Source organism: Geotrypetes seraphini, chromosome 16 (assembly GCF_902459505.1).
Source record: "Geotrypetes seraphini chromosome 16, aGeoSer1.1, whole genome shotgun sequence".
NCBI lineage: Eukaryota > Metazoa > Chordata > Amphibia > Gymnophiona > Dermophiidae > Geotrypetes > Geotrypetes seraphini.
Genome location: NC_047099.1, coordinates 37,847,931 through 37,875,448, shown reverse-complemented (window position 1 = coordinate 37,875,448; position 27,518 = coordinate 37,847,931). Strand labels below are relative to the sequence as shown.

General features: G+C 43.0%; 2 protein-coding genes across 2 annotated transcripts in view; one reads left to right on the top strand and one right to left on the bottom strand.

The window, feature by feature from the left end:
• The window catches only part of LOC117349519 (GON-4-like protein), a 70,170-nt gene extending 54,339 nt beyond the window's left edge, over nt 1-15,831 (top strand). Inside the window, exons 4-7 of the mRNA XM_033923044.1 lie at nt 698-793; nt 1,237-1,353; nt 1,834-2,004; nt 15,526-15,831. Of these exons, the coding sequence (XP_033778935.1) occupies nt 698-793; nt 1,237-1,353; nt 1,834-2,004; nt 15,526-15,666 (525 nt within the window). The 3' untranslated portion in view covers nt 15,667-15,831. The remainder of the gene's footprint in view (nt 1-697; nt 794-1,236; nt 1,354-1,833; nt 2,005-15,525) is intronic.
• A 76-nt stretch (nt 15,832-15,907) lies between these two features.
• Nucleotides 15,908-27,275, bottom strand: LOC117349517 (protein misato homolog 1-like). Its single transcript, XM_033923042.1, has 14 exons — nt 27,119-27,275; nt 25,426-25,558; nt 24,701-24,770; nt 20,558-20,633; nt 20,302-20,356; nt 18,248-18,398; nt 18,025-18,142; nt 17,668-17,802; nt 17,385-17,537; nt 17,168-17,299; nt 16,903-17,087; nt 16,667-16,771; nt 16,469-16,584; nt 15,908-16,386 (listed from the first exon to the last, which is right to left on the bottom strand). The coding sequence occupies exons 1-14, from the start codon at nt 27,200-27,202 to the stop codon at nt 16,160-16,162; spliced, it is 1,740 nt and encodes a 579-aa protein (XP_033778933.1). The 5' UTR covers nt 27,203-27,275; the 3' UTR covers nt 15,908-16,159.
• Nucleotides 27,276-27,518: the final 243 nt, after the last annotated feature.

Genomic DNA, 27,518 nt, shown 5'->3' with positions numbered 1-27,518 from the left:
AAAACATAGGCAGCTGCAGCTCTATTGAACAGCTGTTAGGTGAGCACCTCCTGCTGGACAAGCAGAGGCTGTTGCTGTTTCTTCATTTCAAAGGGGTGAGAGCTGGGTACTATTTGTTCTGTGACAGCCTGCAGGCCAACACTGAAAGTTGCACTTTTGCAGCCGGGATGAGGGGTCTGGAGAAGGTGAAGGAGAAAGAGTGTCTGTGGAAGGAGAAGGCAGGAAGCAGGACATTGAAAGGGAAACAAGACAGAGAGGTGAAGAAATGTTGCCATCCCCCAGCTGCCCACAAGCTGCGTTAAAGTAAAATCTGGTAAACCTACCTTAGAAGTCTGATTTAAGTCCTATAAATTGAAGTGGCAGGTTATCTGCATTGGTGTCCCTGCTGAACAATAAGCAAGAGCACATATCTGGAGGGCTCTGAGCAGGCCTCATGTTCTAGAGTCTGACAGTTGGATGGTCCACAAAGAAGACCTGACCTGTGATCAGTTTTCTTTTTGCTTCTGAACATAAACTTGCTTCCAGATTGTAGCATTTTTTTTTTTTTTCTTCCTTCCCTATGACCTGCTCTTTCTATCTCATGGTGGCTAGTTGACAGTATCAGAACTCCTTCAAGGATAGACCCACAGGTCTGTATCATCCTGAGCCTGGTTCCATCTCTTTTCACTTTGTGTAATTCTTTTTTTTATTGCTCCAGGCCCCACAGTTTGTGGATATACCCCTGGAAGAGGAGGACTCATCTGATGAGGAGTACCAGCCGGAGGAGGAAGAGGAGGATGAAACAGCTGAAGAGGTCTGTTTTCTTGTGATCATAGCTCAGTCTGGTGGTAATTTCTTGGCATGTTGGCATGGATTTATTTACTGAGTCCTTTATGACAGAAATAGTCTAAATGATGACATTATAACTCCAGAACCAGCCAACTATCTCTTTAAGAGCCAGCTACTGATTCAAAGGCTGCTCTCTCAATTTCATTCTTTCTCAAGGAGCATCTATCTTATCTATCTTTTTATTTATTTATTTAAAAACATTTATATTCTGCAAATTACAAAGTACATATAAATAAAATAAACAAGCACACACCTTGCTATCTCTGTCTTTTTTTTTTTTTTCACGGTGGTGTTTCTTCAGAATGTTTCTTTTCTAGCCACACATCAAAGGGGAATAAAATTTGTCCTTTTTCTTTAGTTTTAATGGTGGTTTCAGTGCCTAGATATAAGTATGTTGATTGATTGCAGAGTTTATTGGAAAGTGATGTGGAGAGCACCTCCTCCTCTCCAAGGGGTCCTAAAGGCTATAGGGCCACAGCGTGTGAGTTGATGGAGACAGATGAGGAAGCTGCCACCTCACCTGAGGTAAGCTTGGTTTTTTTTTTTAAATTTTTAGCAGTAAACAGCCATTAAAAGTTATTCATATTGCCTTTAGCAAATCTGCAAATGTAATTCTGTAACAGATGTTGATTTGTGAAATTGTGTGGAAAAGTAGGTTAAGCTGCACAGTGCATTAAGCAAGAGGCAGCTGTGATTTAATCTCACCGTTTGAAGAGTGACACTGAATCCTTTTTGTTGGTGCCAGTAGCTTTTGCCCTCCTTTGGGCCCACTCCTGATTGTCAGGTATTGACTTTGGTTGCTGGCACTCCGGAGGCTGACAGGGTGAATGGCTAGGCCTTGCTTTCTTCCCTGCCCCAGTACCTTGTACCCACCTATGTGTGTAACTGTATGATCCAGGTTAAAAAAAAGAATTGAACCAAACCTCCAGTGATCTGAGACCCTGAGATCACTTCCTTTTTAACTTTTCAAATTGGGTCTCTTTCTCTCTCTCTCTCTCTTATTAGACAAAAGTGTCTGCCCCTCCATTTAGACATGTCAGCGCCGAAGTGGTTCCCATGGGACCACCTCCTCCTCCTCCCAAGCTCCGACAGAGCAAGGACAGCATGTTTATGGAGAAGCTGCATGCAGTAGATGAAGAGCTGGCCTCCAGCCCAGTCTGCATGGATTCCTTCCAGGTAGCACTATCAAAGGACTGCATGATTTTTATTCATTAATCTACTGCTCTGTCTTCCTCCCAGCCTTGTAAGCATCCAGCATATCTTATAAGAGTTCAGCCATTGCTTTGCTGAAATTGGATGCTAGTTCCAAAGTGGTAAATGAAAGATCTATGTTATGCCTAGCCAGATGTGGCAGAATAAACAAAGGCACAGGTGTACAAAGTGGCAGAGCTCAGATTAGAAATGATTACAATTTTAGGCGTCACACTCGATAATAAATTGACTTTCCACTCACACTGTGGCCCAAAAATGTTTCCATAAATTAAGAATGATTAGGTCTATCTCAAATCTATTAGAGCCTTCATCCCTTAACGTTCTTCTACATTCATTAGTCATCTCGCAATTGGATTACTGTAACTCCTTGCATAACGGACTCCCTCAGAAAAAACTTTGAAGATTACAAATTGTCCAAAACACTGCCGTCAAATTAATACACAAAGGGAAAAAAATTTGACCATGTTACACCCTTCCCCGTTGTGTTATCCTATAAATGATTGTAACATAGTAGATGATGGCAGATAATTACCTGAATGGTCCATCCAGTCTGCCCAACCTAATTCAATCTAAATTTTTTTTTTTTCTGGGCAAGAATCCAAAGCTCTGCCCGATACTGTGTTTAGGTTCCAACTCCTGAAGTCTCTGTCAAAGCTCAACCATCCAAGCCATCCTAGCCATTGAAGCCCTCCCCAGCCCATCCTCAACCAAACGGCCATATTCACACAGACCGTGCAAGTCAGTCCAGTTCTTCACTATTTACTATTATCCAGAACGCTGTGGCTAGATTGATAACTAGAATGCCAAGATATGAGCAAATTACCCCATACTCTGACAACTGCATTGGCTGCCAGTTGTTTTTAGAATCCAATATAAAGCAATTATGTTATGTCACCAATTTCTATATGGCACGATCCCTGAATTTTTAAAGAGTTTGATGTCTGGTTACCAACCGTCAAGATCTTTGGGTTCCGAAAATTCAGCACTGTTGAAAACAAAAACCAGTTCTAAACATGTAGAAACAAATGCTGGAGTAAAATTCGAAAATGTAGTGATAGGAGTTCATTCAGGAAACTGTTGAAAATACAACTATTTTGAGCATTTGACTTTTTGATAAGGATTGAATCTTTCTGCTGTTGCTTCTATTTGTTCTGACCTGTTTTAATATTTTATGTATGTAACCTTTTTTTGTAAACTGTTTTGGAATAAACGGTATAGAAAATTTTAAAAACAAATATAGAAATTTTCTGATAATAGTAACTATTGAAGAACTAAGGCCAGTACTGGACAGACTTGCACGGTTTGTGTCTGAATATGGCCGTTTGGTTGAGGATAGGCTGGGGAGGGTGTCAATGGCTGGGATGGTGTAGATGGGCTGGAGATCTATATAGCTTGCCTATGTGTTTCAGTTTGTCTTGTCTCCGTCTTAAGTATTAATTATGCTTTCCCAACTTTTTAACTTTTAAATGTAACGTACAACCGCTCTGACAATTTTTAAGCCGTATATCTAATTTTAATAAACTTGGAAACTTAGACATGGCTGGAACAAGATGATCTATGTTGTTTTACTATTTCAGTCTCTGGCTTGCCGGAGAAATGCAGCAGGCAGTTGAGTTTGCAGTGGAAGAGGACTTAGGGTGCTGGAGCAACATTTGATCCTTGGTTTTTAATCATTTCTTTATTATGATGCAGCGGTTTTGTAAATACCACACAGCATCCATCAAGAAACTGTGAAGTAATAACTTCTTAATTCTATACCAAAAAAAAAAGAGATGATAAAGAGCATTTGTATTATAATAAAGGGCTAAAAACAAGGGAGGAATAGAGTCTCTACCTATCCAAGACAAAGATAGATTTCGAGAGTTCTTATGTAAGATTGAAATTTAGAGTCCAGGTTACAACTTGTAGGATTTCAGCTTAATCAAAGGACTTGAGCAGTAAACAGTATGTCTTTGAGAATGCTGCTAATCCTTCCTTTGGGATCTGGGCCTAGATGCACTAAGAGGATCGGTAAGACCATGTGGGTCTGCTCCGATCCGGTTTTATGGCCGATTCAAAAAGAGCTCTTGATGCTCTAAAGGGTTTGCGGGCAGATGATTCATGCAGAAGTTTGTCGTAATCCCCGACTCTCCCATCGGATGGTTGGCTGCGAGAGCGACTCTCACACATGTGCAGAGACAGCAAGGGAAGCCGAACAACTGAGAGAGGAAGGGGAAAGCCTCCTGCCACTCAACTGTTCGGGGTAGGACATTTTTTTTTTGTTTCTAATGGGCACAGATGCTGTGTGTGTTACACATGCACAATATCTGCCCCATTAAAAAAAAAAAGAAATGAAGCACACACCCTTCGCCAATGACAGCCCTCCTCGACAAACAGGAACTGCGAACCGAACACTCCCGCCCCCCCATGGCAGCAAAAATGTCAAGAGTATGCCCACTTCCCCCTGCCATGCCGACTTCCTATCCCATGCATATGAAAGTTGGCAGAAGGGATGCCCATTCCCTTCTGCCAATGGAAGTCCCCCAAACCATCCCTTCACCCAGCTGGGAAAGGGGGATCCTATTCAGAGAGGATGGACTCCACTGTACATCCAAGGGAAGCCAAGTTCCAAAATACAATTTGTGGACTGAGTTTGCCAGGCTGCCTCTTGTGCCTTTGGAGCTGGCTCCTGCCCACTGTGTGCGTCTTAGTGCTCCAAAATGAGCCCTGGCTTCCGATGGACCCACCAGGAACAAACAAAACAAAACTGCAGATACATACAACGATGTAGGCAAAAAATTTATTGTGACTGTAGCGCAAGTTGACACATTTGGTGACCCTCGGCGATACATTTAATCCGTTTTTTACTGCAATTTTTTGTGACTCATTTTTCTTTCCTTTTCTACCATGGACCCCTGATGAAGGTTGTCCGAAACATGGACCGTGTTGGGTCCCTTGTTTGGTAAAAAGGTTTTTAGATATATTTTGGTTGTCACAATAAATTTTGCCTACATCGTTGTACATATCTGCAGTTTTGTTTTGTTTGTTCCTGGTTGGTTTTTTCACTGCAGACAAGGTTGGACCTTCTTCCTCCTTTGGTTCTGTTCCGACGGACCCACCCAGGAGAATAACAGATCTGCTTCAGACTCAGATTACGTTGGTATTTCAGTCACTGAGTTTGCTTTCAGGTTCTGGGTGACCCTGTCTTTAGTTTCTATTGTATGTTTCCTTTTTAGACTTAATTCTTTAAAATAAATGTCCAACTAAGTTTTTTTGTATGACAGCGTTACTGGTATTTCTTTTTCAGTTGTGCGCATTTTTCCTTTGAAGTGATTTTTGTTTTACAAATACCTGGAACAGTTTTTAGGGGGCTCTTTCCTAAATACCCCTCCTCCCTAATGAGAGAAAACCTAGGCAACTTCGCAAGTGCTGCTGATATTTTTTTCTCCTTTGGTTCCTGACTCAACTAATTCACAAGAAATCTCTAATTCTAGGAGCTCTCAAAAATATAAACTTGGCTTCGCCACTGGTAAAGGAATAAAAATTATGGCCAATTTTTGTCGATAATTTTCTTTTTTATTTGTAAAAGTTTGGAAGGACCTTCCTACTATAATTAGAGATCTCTCTCATCTACCCACTTTTCGTAAAGCACTGAAGACATATTTATTTCAGAAATTTACCAACGATCCTTCTTATTCTAATAATCAATCATAAAAAGATAAAATTCTGGCCTAAAGGATATAGTTTCTGCTCTAATCTCCTGTATAACTTTACTAATATTTTGTTAACCGAGTTGAGCCCTCCTGTTGGTATGAATCGGTATAAAAAAAAAAAATCAAAGATTAGATCTTCAGAAGCTGCACATAACTTGTTGAGTCTGAATAAATGTCACGCTCCATTCCTAGCAGTATTCAAATCCAAGCTAAAAGCCCACTTTTTTGAATCTGTTGTCAACTCTAAGTCCCACTCACTGCTGTCAGATACCTCTACCCACTGTATAATTTCCTCTACCATTATTTCCCCAACCCTGAAATGTCCTGTCTAAATTAGATTGTAAGCTCTTCTGAGCAGGGACTGTCTATTGTATGTTAAAATGTACAGCGCTATAGAAATAATAAATAGTAGAAGTAGTAGTCATCATGTCCTACCTAGAGTGATGTTCTGATGGGGTTCCTGTCATATGATGATGTTGATCTCGCTGAAAGAAGCAGATCTGATCCCTTGATAAGATATTAGCAGCCTATCGCTGCTTGTCTTGGCTTTCAGTCAGAAATATTCTACTGTGATTAACTGGCAAGGCCTTCTTAACAGTTTTAATGAGCTGGCTCCATCTAAACTTTAATAATTGAATCCTAATTACTTCTTCCTGAATCCACCTTTACGCGCTCAGCAATAAAAAGCCACATTTCACATGACATGTCCAGCTGTCCCCCGAGGCCCTGAATCTTTGGCAGAGAATGTGGTTTCCGTTGGACAAAGCAAGGGCAAGCATTTTCTCCCAAACTGATGTGCTTTGGCTCCAGGTACATTTCATACCAGTCTCTGGCTGTGGTTAATCAATTTTAATCTGACACAAGCTTATGGAGAGAGCACTCTCGTTTCCTGGGGTGGGGGGCACAGCAGCCATCTTGCTCCAGGTCGGCCACTGGCCACTGCTGCAAGAGTACAACTGGTGACTTGGCTTCAGAGAAGAGAGTGATTGGTTGAGGGTATTAGGTCCTGTGAACATTACAGATTCAAGAAGTGTGGTTTAAAGCAGTGGTTCCCAACCCTGTCCTGGGGGGACCACCAGCCAGTCGGGCTTTGAGGATATCTCTAATGAATATGCATGAGAGAAATTTGCATATATATATATATATACATAGTAACATAGTAGATGACGGCAGATAAAGACCCGAATGGTCCATCCAGTCTGCCCAACCTGATTCAATTTAAATTTTTTATTTAAATTTTTTTTTTTTTTTTCTTCTTAGCTATTTCTGGGCGAGAATCCAAAGCTTTACCCGGTACTGTGCTTGAGTTCCAACTGCCAAAATCTCTGTTAAGACTTACTCCAGCCCATCTACACCCTCCCAGCCATTGAAGCCCTCCCCAGCCCATCCTCCACCAAACGGCCATATACAGACACAGACCGTGCAAGTCTGCCCAGTAACTGGCCTAGTTCAATATTTAATATTATTTTCTGATTCTAAATCTTCTGTGTTCATCCCACGCTTCTTTGAACTCAGTCACAGTTTTACTCTCCACCACCTCTCTCGGGAGCGCATTCCAGGCATCCACCACCCTCTCCGTAAAGTAGAATTTCCTAACATTGCCCCTGAATCTACCACCCCTCAACCTCAAATTATGTCCTCTGGTTTTACCATTTTCCTTTCTCTGGAAAAGATTTTGTTCTACGTTAATACCCTTTAAGTATTTGAACGTCTGAATCATATATATATATATATATATATATATATATATATATATATAGTTGTATATGAATTTGGGAGGGGGGTGGGGGTTAAATCTTCTTGGTGTATGATATTGAAAATTTTTCAAGTGATGTATTATATTTGGTTGATATTTACTGTACACTTGATGTAAGTTTAAAAATGAATAAAGAAATTATAAAAAAACAAACAAACAAATAAAAAATTTACGCAAGTAAAAAAGTCAGTGCCTAAAATTATACTTTTTGAGTAAAAAGCAAAAGTACTGAAACTACAATGCAGCTTCATTTCTACTTTAAAGTGGCCATTATTGAGATGGCTTGGGGAAATCCACTGCTTCTTCCTAGGATAAGCAGCATAACATCTGTTTTACTCCTTGAGATCTTGCCAAGCACTTGTGACCCAGGTTGGCCACTGTTGGAAACAGGCTACTGGGCTTGATGGACATTCGGTCTGTCCCAGTATAGAACAATTGCGCCACTGTGACATCACTGATGAATTTGGCTCTTAGGCATTGGTGGAATGAGACATTATGACATCACAATCTCAGCTCTGGAATGTTGTTACTCCTTGGATGGGCCACTGTTGGCATCTTTTTCTCCTTCCCTCTCCCCTCCAGCTTATATTTGTTGTATAGTCATCTGTGTTTTAATTTATGATCTGGAATATTGTGTTTATTTTGCAATTCACCAAGAATTTTTGAGCGGAATATACATTTTTAAAATAAAATGGTTGCAATATAACTTAGGGCTTCATTTACAAAGCTGTGCTGGAATTGGTAAGGTTGGTGAATCCCATGGTAAATGTTTGTGTGATAACACAGCACATGTTGATCTATCACCCACGTCAACTGGGTTTCAGAATCGACTATAGTACAGAAACTACTCTAACACCTATGGTAAGGGAAGTCTACGGTAAGCTGGATAGTTACTTAGCTCTGGTGGTTTCTGTAAACTTTTCGATGTCATCGATCATCCTCTTCCACTCTCCAGCTTATCTGCCTTAGGTTTGTTTCCACAAGCAATCATCTATACTCTTAAATCCCACATACTCTTCTGCTGAATTTTAGAGAGATCTATCCTTTCCCTCATTCTCTTTCACCTCTTTCTTAGTCCATAAGCCTCTTTTGTGCAAAACAAAGCAGAATTAGGAGCTACTATTAAGCTAACAATATTCTCCTTATACACTCTACCACTTCTAAAAATCCTGATGTAGGCCCATTACAAAAATGTCTTAAGAAAATTGCACTCTGGTTAATTCACCAACTATTCGTTCTCAATCCAGATCAGGTCATATATCCCCCTTTCATTCTTTCCAATTTACCTTTTACTCAAGTACCTGGGTGTCTGGATAGATTCCAACTTTTCTAAACTAAACCTTAGGTTTGTATACCGCATCCTCTCCACAATCGTAGAGCTCGGCATGGTTTACAAGAGTTGGGATAGAAAGGAACTCCAATGAAAGGTAAAGGCCATAGTGTAAAGAATGTTTAGAAGGTTTAGTATACCAGAGAAGGGAGGAAGAATTACATTTTTGAGAATAGCCAGGATTTCAGATGTTTTCAGAAAAGTTGGAGGGAGCTCAGATTCCTAAGAAGGGAGGTAAGGTTGTTCCAGAGCTCAGTGATTCTGAAGGGGAGGGAGGTCCCTAGTTTTCCTGCATGGAAAATGCCTTTTAATGAGGGGAAGGATAGTTTTAATTTTGGGGTGGATTTGGTGGAATTTGCAGGGCCACATTTTGGATTTGTAGGTACTTGAAGGGCCTCAGAAAAATTAGTTAATGTCATATTAAAGAAATGACAATATTGCATGAGGTAAAACTCTTTATAGTTTATAAATCTTTCCTTTTGGCTAAGTCTTAATAATAATATTGTCATATGATCAAGAAACTGTTTTATCTTACTTTTGTGATTATGATAAGCATACCGAGGGCCTCAAAATAGTACCTGGTGGGCCACATGTAGCCCCCGGGCTGTGAGTTTGAGACCACTGATCACAAAACCTGATTGCTGATCTTTTCATAGAACAGACTCTCTTTTCAGGCACATGCCATGTTGGGCCTGCAGTTACCCATGCACCGAGATCATCACTGAGAATAAAGACTTCTGCCAGGGACGTAACATTTCTTTAACAAGGATGTTCTTCGGAGTGTACCAGAAAATATTTGTCTGTGGTGTGCTCATGTTATGATTAGTGAAGTTTGCCAAGGGCTTTAGTGACTCTAAGTGTCATGCAGAACTCCCAGAAGAAGAGGCAGGTGTATCTTCTCAGAACTGTTGACTTAAGAGGGCAGGTCCTATAGGAGCAACAGACTTTTCAAGTTGTATACTGTCAGAATTAAGAAATATGGAGTCACATGGAATCCTGTGAACTCCACTGACACTGAAATGTTTACTGCTCAGTGAACAGGACACAAATGAACCAACACAGTGGATTTTACACGTGATTCATTTGGCTAAGTGACGGGAAGCCCCAGCTTTGATTTTGAGTATTGATGCTGACAAAGCCTTTAACAGGGTGCTGTGGCCATTTATTATAAGGACCCTGAAGAAATTTGGGATCGCGGGTCAATTCCTAGAATGGATAAGGATTATTTATACTAAGCCATTGGCATGTCTGCGAATTAATGGGCAGGGGTACTAGGCAAGGCTGTTCATTGTCCCCTTTGATTTTTATCCTAATAATAGAGCCTTTAGCCCAACAAATCTGTGCAAACAAGGTCATCAAGGGTGGAGGAGTGGAGACAAACTGTTACTCTTTGCAGATGATATTCTGCTTATGGTTGGGAAGCCTCGAGAATCTCTACCTGATATTATGACCATTCTATCAGCTTAAAGGAACTTATCAGGGTTTCAAATAAATTTGACCCAATCAATTATTCTGAACTTAACGGTGAGCCCAGCTGATAAGCCCTGGCTCCAAAGCCAATTTCCATTTTGTTGGGCAACCACAGCCATTAAATACTTGGGATCCATCTCTCTGCCAATTTGAATGAGCTGTACCGCTTGAATTATCTACATGTATTGCGGGAATTGTGGCAAACTTTAGATAAATGAGAACACCAACAAATCTCTTGGCTGGGAAAGGTACATGCAATCAGAATGATGCTCCTGCCCAAGCTTCTATATCTATTCAATGCATTACCTCTCCCTCTCTCTAAGGGTTGTTTGAAACATTACACAAGAGGATATTTAATTATATTTGGAGTGAAAAGAGAGGTGATGTTTCAACCACTGGAGCGGGGTGGTATGGGGGTCCCTAATTTTCAATTATATTATCAGGCGGCTCAGCTTTGCATCCTGTTAGCCTGGCGAGGTATTGAAAGCAAGAAAAGGGTGAATATAGATCTTGGTATATGGGAGATATATCACTTAGCCACTTCCCTTGGCTCCCTTTGAAAGAACTCCAGGTAGTGGTGGGACAAGCGCATCCATTTATTTCACAGGCACTACAGCTAAGGGTTAAAATTCGAGCTACGGTGTTCAAGCACCGTTCCTACTTTAAGTAATCCCCCTTAGAAGTGGCAAAAGGCTTCAAACTGGGTGGGATGGATGCAAGATACAAGACTTGGGCAGAGGAAGGGCTCATCACGCTGGGGCAATTCTTAGTAGAGGGAGTTGTATTCCATTTGTCAGAGCTCATGCAGTCTTATGACCTCACGTTGATGAACCAGTTCCAGTATCGTCAGATCCACGCATTTCTCTGTAAACGAGCAATACTAGACTTATGCAATGAGAACCTCCTGTGGAATAGGGTAAGAGACAATTGCTCCGAAAGGGGTAGTGTATTTCATATTTATAAAGTTCTGCTGTATCAGGGGGACCCTCCTAAGCTCTATACCAAGAAGTGGGAATCTTTACTAGGCCAATCTCTAGACCAGTGTTTCTCAACACTCAGCATACCCTTAGGGGCACGCAAGCTGCTTGTTGGGGGGGTATGCGCTGCCGAGGAAATTGCCTGCTGACCCACTGAAGCCACCGCCGGCGATCCCTCCTTCCTGCCCAAGGAGATCTCTCCTTCCTGTCTTCCCACCCAAAGCCACCGCTGGAGAAATTCCAAGCTGCACCAATACCCTACAGCCCAGCCGCAGCCCAGGAACTGCTGAAAGTTACAAAGAATTTCATCCACAAGAACCTCAACCCAGCAACACAGACATGCCTGCTCCTGAAAACAGTGGCAAAGGCTGTGGACATGGGAGGACAGAGGCTACCGAAAAGCCTTCTGCGACTGGTGAAACCGTTTCAAGGTGTGACTGTAACCCATAGCACTCAGCTCGGACTATCTCAGTTTCAGAGCTTCTCCCACTGAAGACCAGGCAACAGAGCCAGCCTGGAGCATCCGAGTTCAGTCACAGGCCTGCCCCTCCCAGCTGTCCATCCACATCAGCAGCTGATGCTGGCAAACTGGTGATCCCTCCGAAAGGAGAATCAGGCCTTTGTGAACTAAAGTTTCTAACATCTGGAAACATCTGCAAGGCACTGGACATGCCTCCCACAAGTAGACTGTAATACCTATTACAAAGCCCCCCCCCCTGACAGGGTCAGACAAGAGAAGTATGCTAAGCTACAGAAAGGAGTGTGCCAAGCGCAGCAGAGTCAGCTCCACTGGAGAGAAATTCGTCCTCTGGACCAGGTATGGACTTGTTTTTTTTGTGTGTGTTTTTTTTCTGAAGGCCTGCGCTGGCCTTCAGGCTGCAGATATTCTGGCTTAAGTAATTCAGGTGTACGTGTGGCGTGGCATGGGATAGCTAGAAGGCAACATGTTGGGGCACGTGACAGCTGTGTGTTTGATTTACAGTACATGGCTTCTCTGTTTTCCTGGCAACACAACTGTGTCTGGCTCTGGTTAGCAGATGCCACTTCATCTGCCTTCCTTTTCTTCTCTGGGTATCTATTTAATCCTGTTTTTCCCACTACTCAAATTTCTGCTTACAGTAATTGAGGCTCCCTAACTTTACAGCAGGTGCTAGAGCAGGGCAGAGACCAGTGGCCCCACCTAACCAGTCTGCTTTTCAAGAGAATAGATCTAAAATAATAGAAAATAATAGAGGAACGATGGGTGGGGAGGGTGGTAATTTTATGTATTGTAAGACAATTTAGAAAGATTATCAAGTGATGTGTTTAATTGTAATGTTTTATTGATTGTACACTTGATGTAAGATTGAAAATGAATAAAGATTTAAAAAAAATAAAAGAGAATAGATGTAGGGGGTTTATTGAGTTATAAACTAGATAATCATAAAAACCCAAAATGTTTATTTTATCTGGAAAATCCAAATGCCCAGGACTGGGTTGGAACCTGCCAGTGTAGCTGAAGCAAGGGAAGTTCTTAAGGAAGCAGCCTCGTGTGAAGCCCTGCTCTGGGCAGAGAGTGTGCTTCGTGATCCTGGACACTTTTCTCCAGCCCAATTCATTATGAAACCATTTGCACCTGGCCCAAACGTGCGTACCTCGTCTCTGTATCTATCCCACACCACTCCTCGTGTCCCAGTACCAATTGCTTCCTCTTTGGAAGGATTAGACAGTGAATGCTGGCACAAGAAATACTTGGGAAGGAGGCAATTAGCCAAGGCAGTTTCTGGAACATTCCCTCTTGTTGTTTTAGAGAAGCTGACTATGATATAGTGCTGCTAGACATACGCAGCGATGTACATTAAACGTGTAAGGGCCAATCCCTGCTCAATCGAGCTTAGAATCTAATTAAAACAGGCAAACAGGGAAAAGGGAATTTCTCTAAACTAAACTAAAGCTTAACTTTATATACCGAGTCATCATTCTCGGAAAAACTGCTTGAGTATCCGAATAAATGCATGTAAAACCGTTCTGAGCTCCCCTGAGAGAACGGTATAGAAAATTGAATAAATAAATAAAAAAATAAAAGTAAATAAAAAATTCTGAGAAGGCTCGACTCGGTTTACAGCAATTAAATAAACAGGGAATGATTTACAAATGATAAACAGAAGATAATAGCACAATTTCAAAATAATTAATTTTCAAAATGTTTGGCAAATAGTTTTTAAAGATTTTTGGAAAAATTGAAAAGAACTGGAACTACTTAAAAAAAAGGGGAGATCATTCCAGAGTTGAGAGAATGTAAAGACCAAAGATTGACTGAAGATCTTGACTCCTTTAATCCCTTTTTTAGAAGGAAGGGAGAGTTTAAATTGTTGGATACCTCTTGCAAAGGAGAATCGGTAAATGTCCAAAATAAAGGAATAAGAGGATTAAAGATACCATGTAGAATTTTAAAAGAAATTCAAGCGCATTTAAATTGAATTCTAAAATAAACTGGGAGCCAATGAAGACTTTGAAGCAGAGGGGTCACATGGTCAAATTTACATTTTCCAAAGATCAGCTTCGCAGCAGTATTCTGAATTAATTGTAATCTATGATGACAAATTTTTGTAATGCCGAGATAGATAGCGTTACAGTAATCAAGACGAGATAATATAATTGATTGAACTAAGATAAAAAAATGACGGTGATGAAAATTTCTCCGAAAGGAAATGATAAAACAGGCAAATGAGTGGGAGTTAGACGTTCAAAGCAGTCTTGATAGCCCTGGGGAGAAGCCAGCTGTTTTAGGACATGGTGAGAGGAAAGTTCTGGAAGCAAAATTTAGGCTCTTAGGTAGAAAGCTGAAATCCAGATCCTCCAGGGTAGCACTTTCAGAAATGCTCCCAGTTCCACACGCAGGACCCAAGAGGTAGGCAGAGCTCCGAAGTCTCAATGAGAGGCTGAGATGATGGTGCAGGGATGAGGGATTTAGATTTGTTAGGAAAAGGGGGAGCTGGTTCCAAAAGGATGGACTCCACCTTAACCGAGATGGAACCAGGCTGCTGGCGCTAACGTTTAAAAAGGAGATAGAGTCGCTTTTAAACTGAGATGCAGGGGAAAACTAACAGTTGCCCAGGAGTGGATGGTTCGGTGTGAGGTATCCTTGAAGGATACTATTGAAACAGGATATTTAGGGAGTCCCAGTAGAGAGGTTTCAATAATGATGAAAGAAAGCCAGGAGGGCTTAAGAAGAAGGTATAAAGACTCAAATTTTCCCTGTCTTCTTAGCAGCCTGTAGCTACAAGGGGAAAAAACCAATTTGAAGTGTCTGTATACAAATATTAGAAGCCTAAAAAATATAGGCCAGGTTGATATCAGTATATTAAAAATTCTGCAGATTGCCGAAGCCTTAGGGCCTCATTCTCAAGAGACAGATGTCCAAATGACAGTATAAACTGGTGCTTAGATGTCATACCGGTCAAAACTGATTTTCTAGACACCTTTCTGGTCATTTTGTCTCCAGTGCATCTAAATCTTAAGGGGGGCATGTTAGAGGGGTGTTTTGGGTGAGATTAGGGCGGGCTTAGCTCTTGGACATTTTACAAAACATCCAGGAAACTATTTGGATGTTTTGGACTAGACCTGTTTCTTAAATGTATGAGGGTCAAAAAGGTACCATTGGAAGGATGAAAATATGGCCCCCACACTTCCCCAGTGGTCATTGACCCCCCCCTCCCACCCCCTAAATATCTGCATGAAACAGTAGATATTGGTCTCTGACAGCTGCCAGTCCCAGCAGAGCTAAAAGCAAGTCTTTGGAGTAGCCTGGTGGGCAGTGAAGGGGACCCAGGCCCAGATGCCACCCTAACTAGTACACTTGTGGTAGAAAGTGAGCCCCCGAAAAACCCACTGTACTGCCACCTGCAGACATAAGGGCTATTGGGGCGGTAGGCAGGTGTGTACAGTAGGTTGGGGGGTGAGAGTTTTGGGGGGCTCACCCTAGAATGTATGGGGGTTCTGGTGAGGTGTGTACCTGGCACCTTAATATGAAGTTCATAGGATGCCCCATTGCTCTGCTGACATGTGTGTGACCAGTCCATTATAAATGCTACCCCCTCCTACATGCAAATGGCTTAGATGATTTAATTGGGACTTTTTTTCCCCCCAGTAATGGTACATCACATAGTTTAAGTTTTTTTTTTAAATTGTGTGGCTATAATAGTAGTAGATACCTTTTTTTGTTTCTTTTCCTGCTGTGGCACACGGCAGTGACCCAGTCTTGAATCCCTCCCCCTCCAGGTGTCTCGGCGCTTCAAGCAACTGATGCGGCTTTTCCACACCTCCTGTGATGTCAGTTCCGAGGAAGAGGAAGATGGCCCCAGTAACACAGAACAGCTGTCTGACAGGGATGTGCCGCTGTCAGAGGAGGAAGATGAGTGAGGAAGTAAAGCTACTTCATTTAATCATCACTACAGCAGGGCCAGCTGTATTGGTTTTGGGCACAGCATTTGTACATGTTTTAACTTAACAAATTATGTGAACTGCTTCTCTGTGGAGATGTACATGCACCCATGCTGTATTTTAGACTGGTGCTTGCGCTTTAGACTGGACTTTTTTTTTTTTTTGGGGGGGGGGAAGGTGGATGTTGGTGTTTGTATCCTATTGCTGTCACAGTCAAAAGTGAGGTTGAATTTCATTACTAAACAGATAAAGTTTACAGAAGATTCAAGGACCAGGCACCCCGCCCCTCTTTTTGCAAGTTCACAAAGTAGTCTCTTCTTTAGCAGAAAACCAAGTTCTTGTATTTAAAAATAAGTTATTATATACAGGTATGGTGTTCTGTGAACCAGAGAACAATTTTTGCTAGGCTTTTGGGTTGCCTTTCAGCTTAGCTTAGTCCAGTCCAGAATAATCCTTACTCCTTCTGTATTAATTAGCGACTTCCTGTCTCATCCAATTCTATGCTGCTCTGGTAGCATTCGGACAGGTTCTTGAGTTCATGCAGAGCCTCGTGAAATTCAGCTAGCTCAAGACCCATGCTGAAGAAAGCGGCCCAGCGGCGCACATCCACCTGACTGACCTCCTGATGTAACTGCTGTAGGGTGCGGTGCAAGACAGGGGAGGACTGGAAGGAGGTGAGGACAGGTACACTCTCAACCACTGCAAGGACAAAGGAGAACACCTTAACAAAGTAGCCTGCCCCTGGCCTTTACCAAGCCAGACCACCTTGTCCTCCTCTTACCTCTGGGGCAGCTCATCGGCTCTTCCATGATGAAACCCTGCTGGTTTACAAATGGGGAGAAGAACTGGGGATAGGGTGCTGCCAGCTTGCAGGGCCCTTCCAGTATGTGTGAAGCACTGTCATGAAGAAAAGATAACAATAAGGACTGCAAGCAGTATGCTATGTATACTTGATGCTATAGATTTTCCCAGAACTGACCTGAGTGACCCAGGATACAGAGTATGCAAGTAGCAGGCCAAGACTTCCTCTCCTGTGTCACATGCATGCAGTCTGGAATAAGGACTGATCCCAGGCCGAAGGTTACTAGAAAAAGCAAGTAAAAACAGTCAGGACAGAAATGGAGTTGATGACTCAGGCCTGTGGTGGACAGGACAGGGAAGAGCCTCGCAACAGAGTACACAGATGAAATCTGTATGCCGGATCCTGCTTCTCACCTGGTCTGTCTCGCTTTCCTTATCCCTCTTAGAACCACCGACTGAGCAAAGCTACGATTATCTGGTGCTACTCCACAGGAGGATAGTGGTCTCCAAAGTGCCACTTCGGGCATACTACACAGCACGTCAGGGAGAGAGCGGGAGCAGCCTACAGAAAAGGGAACGGAGGCCCAGGCACTGACAACCTGGAGGGAGACAGGAAGCAGAAGAGCATCAGAAACATATCATTAAAATTACCTTTCCCCATGTCTCCTATGCCACCTACCTTTCTCCCAGAGACATTCAGAGCATCTGCCAGTTGCGCTATGCTCAGTGGTGAGTTGTCCATGCGGTAGGGTATGCTGAGGTTGTCCAGGGCTGTAGCCAAGAGGGCACTGCTGTGATAGCTCAGAGCCGACTACTCGGAAACAAAATCCCAGGGTTAGAAAACTTAATTAAAAATAGCACACTAGCTTTCACACAGCCATAATTCTGCTACTTACATCATATTGTACATGTGGGAAACTGACTGGAGGCTGTGGCCGGCGGCCCAGAGTCCCGTTCAGTGACAGTGGACAGAAGAGGGAGCTTTGACTGGCAAGGTGAACGATGCCCAGTGTGGTGTTTAAAAGCCTATACATGTCCTTCACCGGCTCCTGCAGTGCAAAGCCACAGGAATACAAAGTTAATGGGATGTGGCTAGCATAAGCTCCTAGCCTCATACAGCAAAGGGATTCTTTTCCATTTATGACACATGATTCTAATGCACTGGTCCTGCTAACTCACCCTCTCAGGAGAAAGAATAGGAACCGTGCCCCAGGTAAGGATGCCTCGGCCAGAATACTCATCACAGAGAAGTTCGGTCACTTTGGCCCCAACCCCTGAGAAGCCATCGTGCAAATCACAGAGAACCTGAAATCCCTAAATGGAGACATAAGCGTGTATGTCAGGAAGATGTCCTGGAAGAGCATCCACGAGGAGGAAAAGGGATGTGAATTACAATAAACAACATCCGCAATCCCTCTGATATCCTACTGACTTTACTAGAAGGCCATATTTTACGTTACACTAGAGTTCAGCCCTGGAGGTTCACAGACTGAGAAAAATTGGTCGTAGTGGGAGGCCACGGTCTCAATGCTGTACCTGAAAGTAATCACATTCTTCTACATAAAAATGCAACCGGTCCTCCAAATCCTGCAAGTAGGCTGGTTCACTCAGGAGCCTCTCCCCCTGCCCAAAGGCATCCAGACGATCCGATTCCCTGCGCGAGATTGAAAGAGATGCAACTACCTGCCTTCTAATGTTGGGGGAGGGGGGTGCAAAGATACACACACATTTCCACTGGTGATAGCCTCATGCAACTCACCCTTCGTGACAGTACTGCCGCACCACACAAACAGTTTTGGGGTGAAGGTGTGTTCGAAGGTAATCGGACCAGACTTTCACACTGCCCTCCAAATGGTAAGTCTTCCGTAAAGCTTTTGGGATGCCCAGTGCAATGTTTACTTGAGAGATACCTGGAAAAGAGGGGGGAAATCCTGCTGAGCCGGGGTGCCTGTCTGTTGGGTAGTGTTGGCAGAACTGTATTTAAGCAGATTCACACCACAGATTATACTTTTCCAAGCCTACTCTCGCAATACAGCCAATTTTCTTTCTGAGGCAACAATTTCCTCACTCCCAGCAGTGCCTATTTTTCCCCAGAATAGGGTTCTAGCTTCTGATTTTATGACTACAATAGCAGAAGTTGACAGACAGCAATACGAATTGCTCTTAAGGACATAAGAATTGCCACTGGAATGAATTGGATGCCATCTGCATTCTAATGAGGTCCTACACTAAATGCTCCGGCTAGCTCTGTTTTCTGAATTTGCTTTGAGGATCCCAAGGAAGGCAACTACAGCCGACATAAGGACCGTGTTGGTTCTGCATCATATGTTTTTATCAATTTCATATTTATTGCACCACTTGGATAAGTTTTTAACTTGCTGTGGAGTATTTTATTTTGAATAAACTTTTACATCAAGATCATCAATTCCATAGTGGCATTTTTTGTTTTGGTCTTTTCATACAGTATATGTTTATGGTATATATATATATATATATGATTTGACTTGATTTAAGCAAGTCCTTTTACATGTGTTTAATTACTCAAAATGCATACACTTATCTGGATTATATTGATATTTAAATGACTGTATATTTCATTTAGTTATTTTTTTTTATTTACAGTTTTGCCTCTGATGAAGTCTTTGGCGAAACGTGGCCACATCAGGCATTTGTTATATTAAATTATTTTGCTCCATGTATGTGTTTGGCCTGTTCTTTGTTCTGCTATCCAAAACAGGAAATAAAGCAGTCAGTGCTTGAAGACAACCCAGGAAAAGCAGGGAAAGGCCGTACCCATCTGCTACAAAGAAAAGGAGTAACCTAGTAATTAAACAAGTGGACTTAGAACAAAGGAAGCCAGGGTTCAAATCCCATTGACAGTCCTATGACCTTGGCCAAGTCACTTCACCCTTCACTGCAGGGATCTACCTCTTATACTGAATCCAACCTGTAACTAGGAGCTTGGAAAGGTAACATCAAATTAAAAAATTCAAGCAATATAATGTAGCTGGCACATGGCCACTGGACTCTTACAATGTCATAGGAGCTACAGCCGGTAAGTGACATTTCACAAGCAGCCTTGAGAGTCCTTGAACCAGGCTTCATCCTAGACAGAGCATTTTCCCTACACTAGGGGTAGGCAATTCCGGTCCTTGAGAGCCGGAGCCAGGTCAGGTTTTCAGGATATCCACAATGAATATGTAGGAGATGAATTTGCATGCACTGCCTCCTTGAGTTGCAAATCTATCTTATGCATATTTATTGTGGATATCCTGAAAACCTGACCTGGCTCCGGCTCTCGAGACCGGAATTGCCTACTCCTGCCCTACAGCAATGTTCTGCAAACATTTTGGAGTTCCGACATACTAAATTCGGGGCTGCAGGGCTGGAAATGCGTGGATGTCAAAGTGATGATGTTATCACGTCGAAGTCCATGTATGCACAGATGCCCTGAGCCTACTATCACTATGCCAGTGTGTGGGGGGGGGGGGGGGAAGTGCTGACTAAAGGATGTGCCTCTTGCCGTGAAAGGCATGTCTCTTTAAGCAGTCAGCCAGTGCCTGCACTTCTCCTCCTCACCTGGACTCTGGCTGCAGCACACAATTTGGGATACACTGCCCTAGAGTACAGGCTTCACAGCATCCCCTAGTGGCAATAAGGCAAACTGCTACAATAAAACTCCCATCAGAAATCCCTACTGACTTGGATGTGAGTGTTAACTGTCTACCTGATATGTTTGGGCATTACAGACTAAAATTATACGTTTTGTGCTACTTCCTCTCCACCCTGAACACATAGTCTGTAGCCACACACCTCTATGGTCAGAAAATCCTCTCAGGCCTCCATCTGCTTCAGCGATAGTCTCCCCCTGTTAACACAAAACACAGTGATAAAGCATTAAACCTACCACATCATAGGGAAGAGGAATGCGATTATCTTTACTGTAACCATGTGAGATTTTAAGTACCTCTTGCTAGTCATCTGCTAAATTTAACATGGTAACCCTAAGCCCCAACAAGTCCTACTGGCCTATGTTTATTCCTCCTCCTCAGGGGATTTTTTTTTTTACCTCCAGTATGCTGAGATCCTGTAGAAAAGGGTTCTTAACAGGAGGCTCTTCTTTGTGTGTTGTCATGGTTCCCTTCCTGCAAGACAGACAGACAATCTCCTGAGTCTCTGGAGGCTAGAAGGCAGCAACTTGGGAAGGCAATATCATCTGAAAGCTAAAGGAGTCAGTGCTCTATAGAGTGTCGTGAAAGCGTGGATGTCCTTAGGGGTGGAAATTGGTCAGAGTGGTTGCCATGACTTGAAAGTGATGAGCTCAGACTTTTGTCTCTAGTCTAACCTGTCTGCTTGTAGTGGAAAGAGATTTGGACAAATATCCAAAGGGATAAGGTTCATTCTGGTTTGTTTTGGCTGTAAGCAATGAAGAGTATGAGATGCTCTGGAAAGACTTTACCCTGTGTAGGAGGCTCAGAGGGCACAAATTCAGTCTAGAGCAGAGGGAATCCTATGCTTGGCCAAGGAGAATAACTGTAGTGCCAAAGAAGATTTGTTTATTTACTCAAAAGATCATTCAAAATGGTTTACACATTACATAAAACAATAAAAGTCAACAACACAGTAAAAAGAAAATAAAAAGGGTTAGGGTTAGGTAAGGGGAAAGCAATATTTAAAAAAAAACACTGAAGACTCATTTGTAAGTGCTTTTATGTGAGGGAGTGACAGGGCTAAGAAGCAGAGCAGATAATAATTTGTTTCATTAAATATGTATGCAATGTTTGTCTTTTAAAAGGATTGTGAATGTTAATTGGAAACAGCTTAGGTATTTTTAGGCGGGATATAAATGTTTAATTAATTAATTAATTAATTAAATAAACAACAGCAGCAGCAGCAGCCTATAATTCCTTCCAGAATTACTGCTATCAAAAAAAAAAAAAAAAGGTTACTGAGGAAATAAAAATGTTTAACTTTTTCCTAAATGTAGCCCCTCCCACTTCTGACATATGCGTCGCTCCTTCTCTTCAATGATTATACTCGTGGCATCCCAAGTGGCCTAGCTCAGGGGTAGGCAATTCCGGTCCTCGAGAGCCGGAGCAAGGTCAGGTTTTCAGGATATCCACAATGAATATGTATGAGATGGATTTGCATGCACTGCCTCCTCCATAAATAACTCGGTGCTTAAATTTTGGAACGTGGGTAGAGGGAAGGGGGAAAGAATGGCCTTGGCGGGAATATCTTGAAGAAACAACTGGACAGTTCCACTACCAGCAGTGTTTCTCAACTCGGTCCTGGAGTACTCTCTTGCCATTCAGGTTTTCAGGCTCTCCCCAATTAGTATGCATAAACTTGATTTGCATACACTGCCTCCATTATCTGCAAATTTCTTTCACGCATATTCATTGTAGATAGCCTGAAAACCTGACTGGCAAGGGGGTGCTCCAGGACCGAGTTGAGAAACACTGGACTGGAAAAGAGATTAGGGGAGTAAGGGAGGGGATAGAATACAAGTAAGGAGAACAGGGGATAAATGTTTATTTTGGGGGGTTGAACATATGTCTATTTGAGGGCTGCTTATGGTATTAGTAATCCACTTTGTTGTTGGAAGAGAGAATTGAGGTAGATGTAGTTTATCAGTAAAATCAATTATTTATTGAGACAGAAAAAGAGCCTTGGTTAATCCCTGATGCAGGCGCTGTACACTGAAACACAGCTAGTGTTGGGTTAATAAAGGCTAGTCCCTGTTCATTGAGGCTCTTTGTGCCGTTTTATTACCTGACTATTTTGTGTCATTTGACCCTCTCTGTGCTATTCACAGAAAAACATTTAACATGTGTACCTATGTCCATCCATACCATGTAGGCCCAAGAAAATACAGTCTTTAAATACTTCTTTAAATACTCTTTAAATATTCTTATTCATTCGCTAGTCATTTCATGTCTAGACTATAGCAATGCATTATATAAAGGCATCACTAAGAAAGAAATAAAACGCCTCCAAATTATTCAAAATACTGCCACTAAAACCATTTCCAAAGCTCGAAAATTCGATCATGTCATACCACTTTTGATTAACGCCCATGGGCTTCCCATAGATCATCGAATTACTGATAAAATAATGTTACCGACACATAAAACCGTAGCTTCCGGTCTACCTGATTTCATCAACAGGTTATTAATCCCCTCACCCCCCCTTTGCACATTACGTTCTTCTAATCAAAACCTGTTATCTATTCCCTCTTTAAGACACATTAGCACCATGCGTACTAATATCTTTTCTGTTACGGCCCCTACCATCTGGAACTCAGCACCAAATTATATAAGAGAAAGTTCATCACTTGATAAATTTAAAAGTAGCTTGTAGGTCTTTCTTTTTAAAGACGCATTTGGAGTATAATAGTCCTTTTAAGGACTGTAATGGAACTTTGCTCCTTGCTTTTCTTATTCATTTTAATCTTTTCTACAAAGTGTTAGATTATTTATTTTTTGTTTCCTCCCTTTTGTTTTGATCCTTCTCCCTCTCTTTTCCATTACACAAATATATTTCTACCCTTTTTCATTTTGTTTCGGTAAGTTAATGTTCGTCTGTGTGTTTGATTGTCTGTTTTAATAATTATAATTTGCTTTTAACTTATGCCTTTCTACTCTTTGTTTTTATATATTACTAGCTGATGCCCCGGTGTTGCACGGGTATTTAATTATAGCAATAACACTGTAAATGGATTCAAATAAAGATACTTTATAGTGGTGAATGAAATTATTTTTAACAGCTTTATAAAAAGTACAATATTCAAATTATAATGTGAAATATTTGACAAAATGAATACAATACAACTAACACAAAACTTGATTATAAACAACATTTTTAGTTTCACCTCCAGGAGCAAGAACATATAAATTCTTGGGTGAACCCACCCTTGAGTAAGCAACATAGAGTTGTCCATGGGAAAAACAGGGGGATCTTAAATCCACTCCACAGTATGTAATAGTCTGTCCCTGTGATTTGTTGATTGTGATAGAGAATGCAAGTCTCACTGGAATTTGCAATCTCTTAAACTGAAAAGGAAGATCTGTTGGAATAAGTGGCATCCAAAAGTTCCAGTATTGATTAAAACAACTCAATATGTGGAAACTCAGGTTGAAAAGAAACTCCATGCAGTTTTTTCCCGGTTCAGAATGGAACCTGTGTTCCTAGTTCAGCATATGTGAGTACTCATGTAATGTAATAACATTATGAACTGGGGTGCATGAAGGAAACAGTTACAAACACAGTTAGAACATACAAACTCTATATGTATGGTGTCCGTGGTAGAATAGAAACGATGTCCCTAGTGGTTATAGTGTCATAGAAAGTGTTTTATAGTTGGAATTACTGTGAGAATGGCAGCTTTTTACATCCTTTCCATTGACATGAATGGGTGAAATCTGATTTTCTGTTTGTAGCTCCGCCCACGTGTGCAGGTGGGCGACGAGACCCCCAGAACATATCACCCCAGGTAGTGAGGGATCTGCATACCAAGTTTCGTTGAAATCGGTCAAGCCATTTTTGAATTACTGTGAGAATGGCAGCTGTTTACTTTTTTTCCATTGACATGAATGGGTGAAATCTGATGTTCTGTTTGTAGCTCCGCCCACGTGTGCAGGTGGGCTGTGAGACCCCCAGAACATATCACCCCAGGTAGTGAGGGATCTGCATACCAAGTTTCGTTGAAATCGGTCAAGCCATTTTTGAATTACTGTGAGAATGGCAGCTGTTTACTTTTTTTCCATTGACATGAATGGGTGAAATCTGATGTTCTGTTTGTAGCTCCGCCCACGTGTGCAGGTGGGCCGCAAGACCCCCAGAACATATCACCCCAGGTAGTGAGGGATCTGCATACCAAGTTTCGTTCAAATCGGTCAAGCCGTTTTTGCGTGATCGCAGCACATACACACACATACATACACACATACATACCTCCGATTTTATATATATAGAAGAAGAAGATAGATAGAAGAAGAAGATGTAAAACCGCTTTCAATTTTGATAAGGCGGTATATCAAATTTTTAAATAAACCTGAAACAGTCCCACAAGATCCCTAAAAGGAGGAAGGGGGGGGGCAGCATCAACTGCATTATTTATTTCTATAATTTCTTAACCGCCTATAAACTAAGCGGTTTACAGCATTCTGCTCCCTGTCCTAGCAAAGCCAATAACAGACTCAACTCTTACCATGCCATGGTGCAGTCTGTTTTATTGTCCCCATATAAGCATCCCTCCTGCCTCAGACTATTCAGACTTCCTGTGAAAGCAAATACACAGTCAGTCAGAGGGTTAACAACTCTTGCAGCCTATAAAACAGCTTTGAAAACTTACTTTTTCAACTAGCCTATGGTTACTGGGAACTGTTCTTTGGGTTCTGCAGGGTGTGGTTTCTTGGTACGAATGTTTTTCTAGCGCTTTAAATTAAAGCTCTTTTTTAACTACATAATGTAGTCTGTATGCTGCTTTGCCCTCTGGAAAGGCAGTATAGCAAGTTTTTTTTAATACACAAATTTTCATTTCCTTGCATCGGAGGGAGGAAAATGCACTTAATATATTGCAAAGTTTGCTCCCTCCAGCAGCAAACTAAACTTTTTTGCTAGACAGCGTGACCACAGAAATTCGGACTCCTCCAATCTTGGTAAGGAGGGGGATTAGCGGTGTCTTTCTATTCCTTTTACTTCAAGCTCAATAGCAACCAGAGTTTGTTTATTTAGTTCTAGTGTTTATATACCATTTATAACCTTGAAATATAGTGCTTGAAATACATAGTTCCTAGGGTCCAAGCCCCCAGATGTAGAGTGGGGAAGAGAACAATCTCGGCTGCTCCAGGTAAATGCAAGTAAAGAGATCATTTATGGGCACTGCCTGGGGAGTTCCCTGAACTACTTCTGTGCTTTGCAGATAGCTCCTACCTTTCAAATCCATGAGAATCAAGCGAGGGGTGTAAGTCTCTTGCCCATTCAGTGTCTGGCCTTCCCTGAACAGCACATCACTACAGACCTCAAGATCCTGGAGCCTTGCACTATCACTAGAAAGCACAGTATCCTGTGGATCAAGGAGTACATAGAGTAAATACCAGCACAATAAGTCCCTGTCCAGCAATACTTCCTCAGTAACACATTGGGACCCCAGCAAGCAAACAGTAGTGTCACACATGGAGGAGGGGGTCATTATGTTTCCTACCCGGGGGTCTGTATTGTACTGGAGAACCAGCCCCTCACCCTTCCCACTTTCTACTTCCCCAAATACCCTTTGGATCCTCTACTACCCTCCACAGCTCCTGAGGAACCCTTTTTCTCTTACTACTCTCCAGAGGACATTTTTTCCATACTTCTCTCCACCTCTCTCCTCCAGATAAGCCCTTTCCCCTACTGCTTCCTGCCCTCCACCACCACCTCCATGACCCCTTGCTGCTCTCCACCCTCCATTACCTCTTTCCACTGCTGCATCCCTTCCCTTGCTGCTTTCCTCCCCAGGATGACCCATTTCCCTTGCTGCTATCCTCCAGGATGACATCTTTCTCTTACCCCCCCATATGAGCCCTTTCCCTTGCTGCCCTCCCTCTCCAGATGACATCTTTCCCTTAACCCCCTTTCCCTTGCTGCCCTACTCCTCAGGATGACCCATTTCCCTTGTTGCTATCCTCCAGGATGACATCTTTCCCTTACCCCCCCAATATAAGCCCTTTCCCTTACTGCCCTCCCCCTCCAGATGACATCTTAACCTTAACCTCCCCCCCCTCCACATATTACCCCTTTCCCTTGCTGCTCTCCTCCCCAGGATGACCCATTTCCCTTACTGCTATCCTCCAGGATGACATCTTTCCCTTACCCCCCCCCCCCATATGAGCCCTTTCCCTTGCTGCCCTTCCTCTCCGGTTGACATCTTTCCCTTAACCTTCCCCACCCCCCACATATGACCCCTTTCCCTTGCTGCTCCCCTCAGGATGACCCATTTCCCTTGCTGCCCTCCCCCTCAGGATGACATCTTTCCCTTGACCCCCCTTTCCCTTGCTGCCCTTCCCCTCAGGCTGACATCTTTCCCTTAACCTCCCCCCCCATATGACCTCTTTCCCTTGCTGCCCTCCCCCTCAGGATGACATCTTTCCCTTGCCCCCCTTTCCCTTGCTGCCCTCCCCCTCAGGCTGACATCTTTCCCTTGCCCCCCTTTCCCTTGCTGCCCTCCCCCTCAGGCTGACATCTTTCCCTTAACCTCCCCCCCCCCCCATATGACCTCTTTCCCTTGCTGCCCTCCCCCTCAGGATGACATCTTTCCCTTGCCCCCCCTTTCCCTTGCTGCCCTCCCCCTCAGGCTGACATCTTTCCCTTAACCTCCCCCCCCCATATGACCTCTTTCCCTTGCCCCCCTTTCCCTTGCTGCCCTCCCCCTCAGGCTGACATCTTTCCCTTAACCTCCCCCCCCCATATGACCTCTTTCCCTTGCTGCCCTCCCCCTCAGGATGACATCTTTCCCTTGCCCCCCCTTTCCCTTGCTGCCCTTCCCCTCAGGATGACATCTTTCCCTCCCCTCCCATGACCCTTTCCCTTGCTGCCCTCCCTTTCCCACTGCTGCCCTTCCCTCGAGTCCTTCTCCAGTGCCCCCCACCTGCAGGTTCCACCAGTGCGCCCCCACGAAGTTGGCATAGTGCCCGAGCTGCAGGGTCAGCACCTCCCTCCACATACGCGCCATCCCCGCCACCGGGCCGCAGCGGCCACCTAGCAACCGACTTCCCGCCACGCCCACGCAGGCGGGGCCAATTTCAATCGGTCGGGACGCCGTCGCTCAACCCGTCAGACCTATCCGAGGGCACGTCGCATCACGAGACACCTGGCCGCGTCCTGATTGGACGCTTTCTGCGCTGTTGCGGAAGAAGGGTTGGAGAACGTCGCACGCGGGCTCTTCTGCTGAAGTCGTTCGCTCCCTTCATCTCGCGCAGGCCAACTTGGAGGCAGGTCTGGCAGCAATGGAGGTGAAACCGGATGTCCGAAATCCGGCCTCCTTTTTC

Excerpts from the sequence above, each read along its gene's own strand:
- LOC117349517 (XM_033923042.1), bottom strand. The coding sequence starts at position 27,202 with ATGGCGCGTATGTGGAGGGAGGTGCTGACCCTGCAGCTCGGGCACTAT. Across the intron at positions 17,803-18,024 it reads AAGAATGTGATTACTTTCAG|GGATTTCAGGTTCTCTGTGA; the intron begins GTACAGCATTGA and ends GTCTCCATTTAG. Across the intron at positions 16,387-16,468 it reads GCCGATGAGCTGCCCCAGAG|TGGTTGAGAGTGTACCTGTC; the intron begins GTAAGAGGAGGA and ends TTGTCCTTGCAG.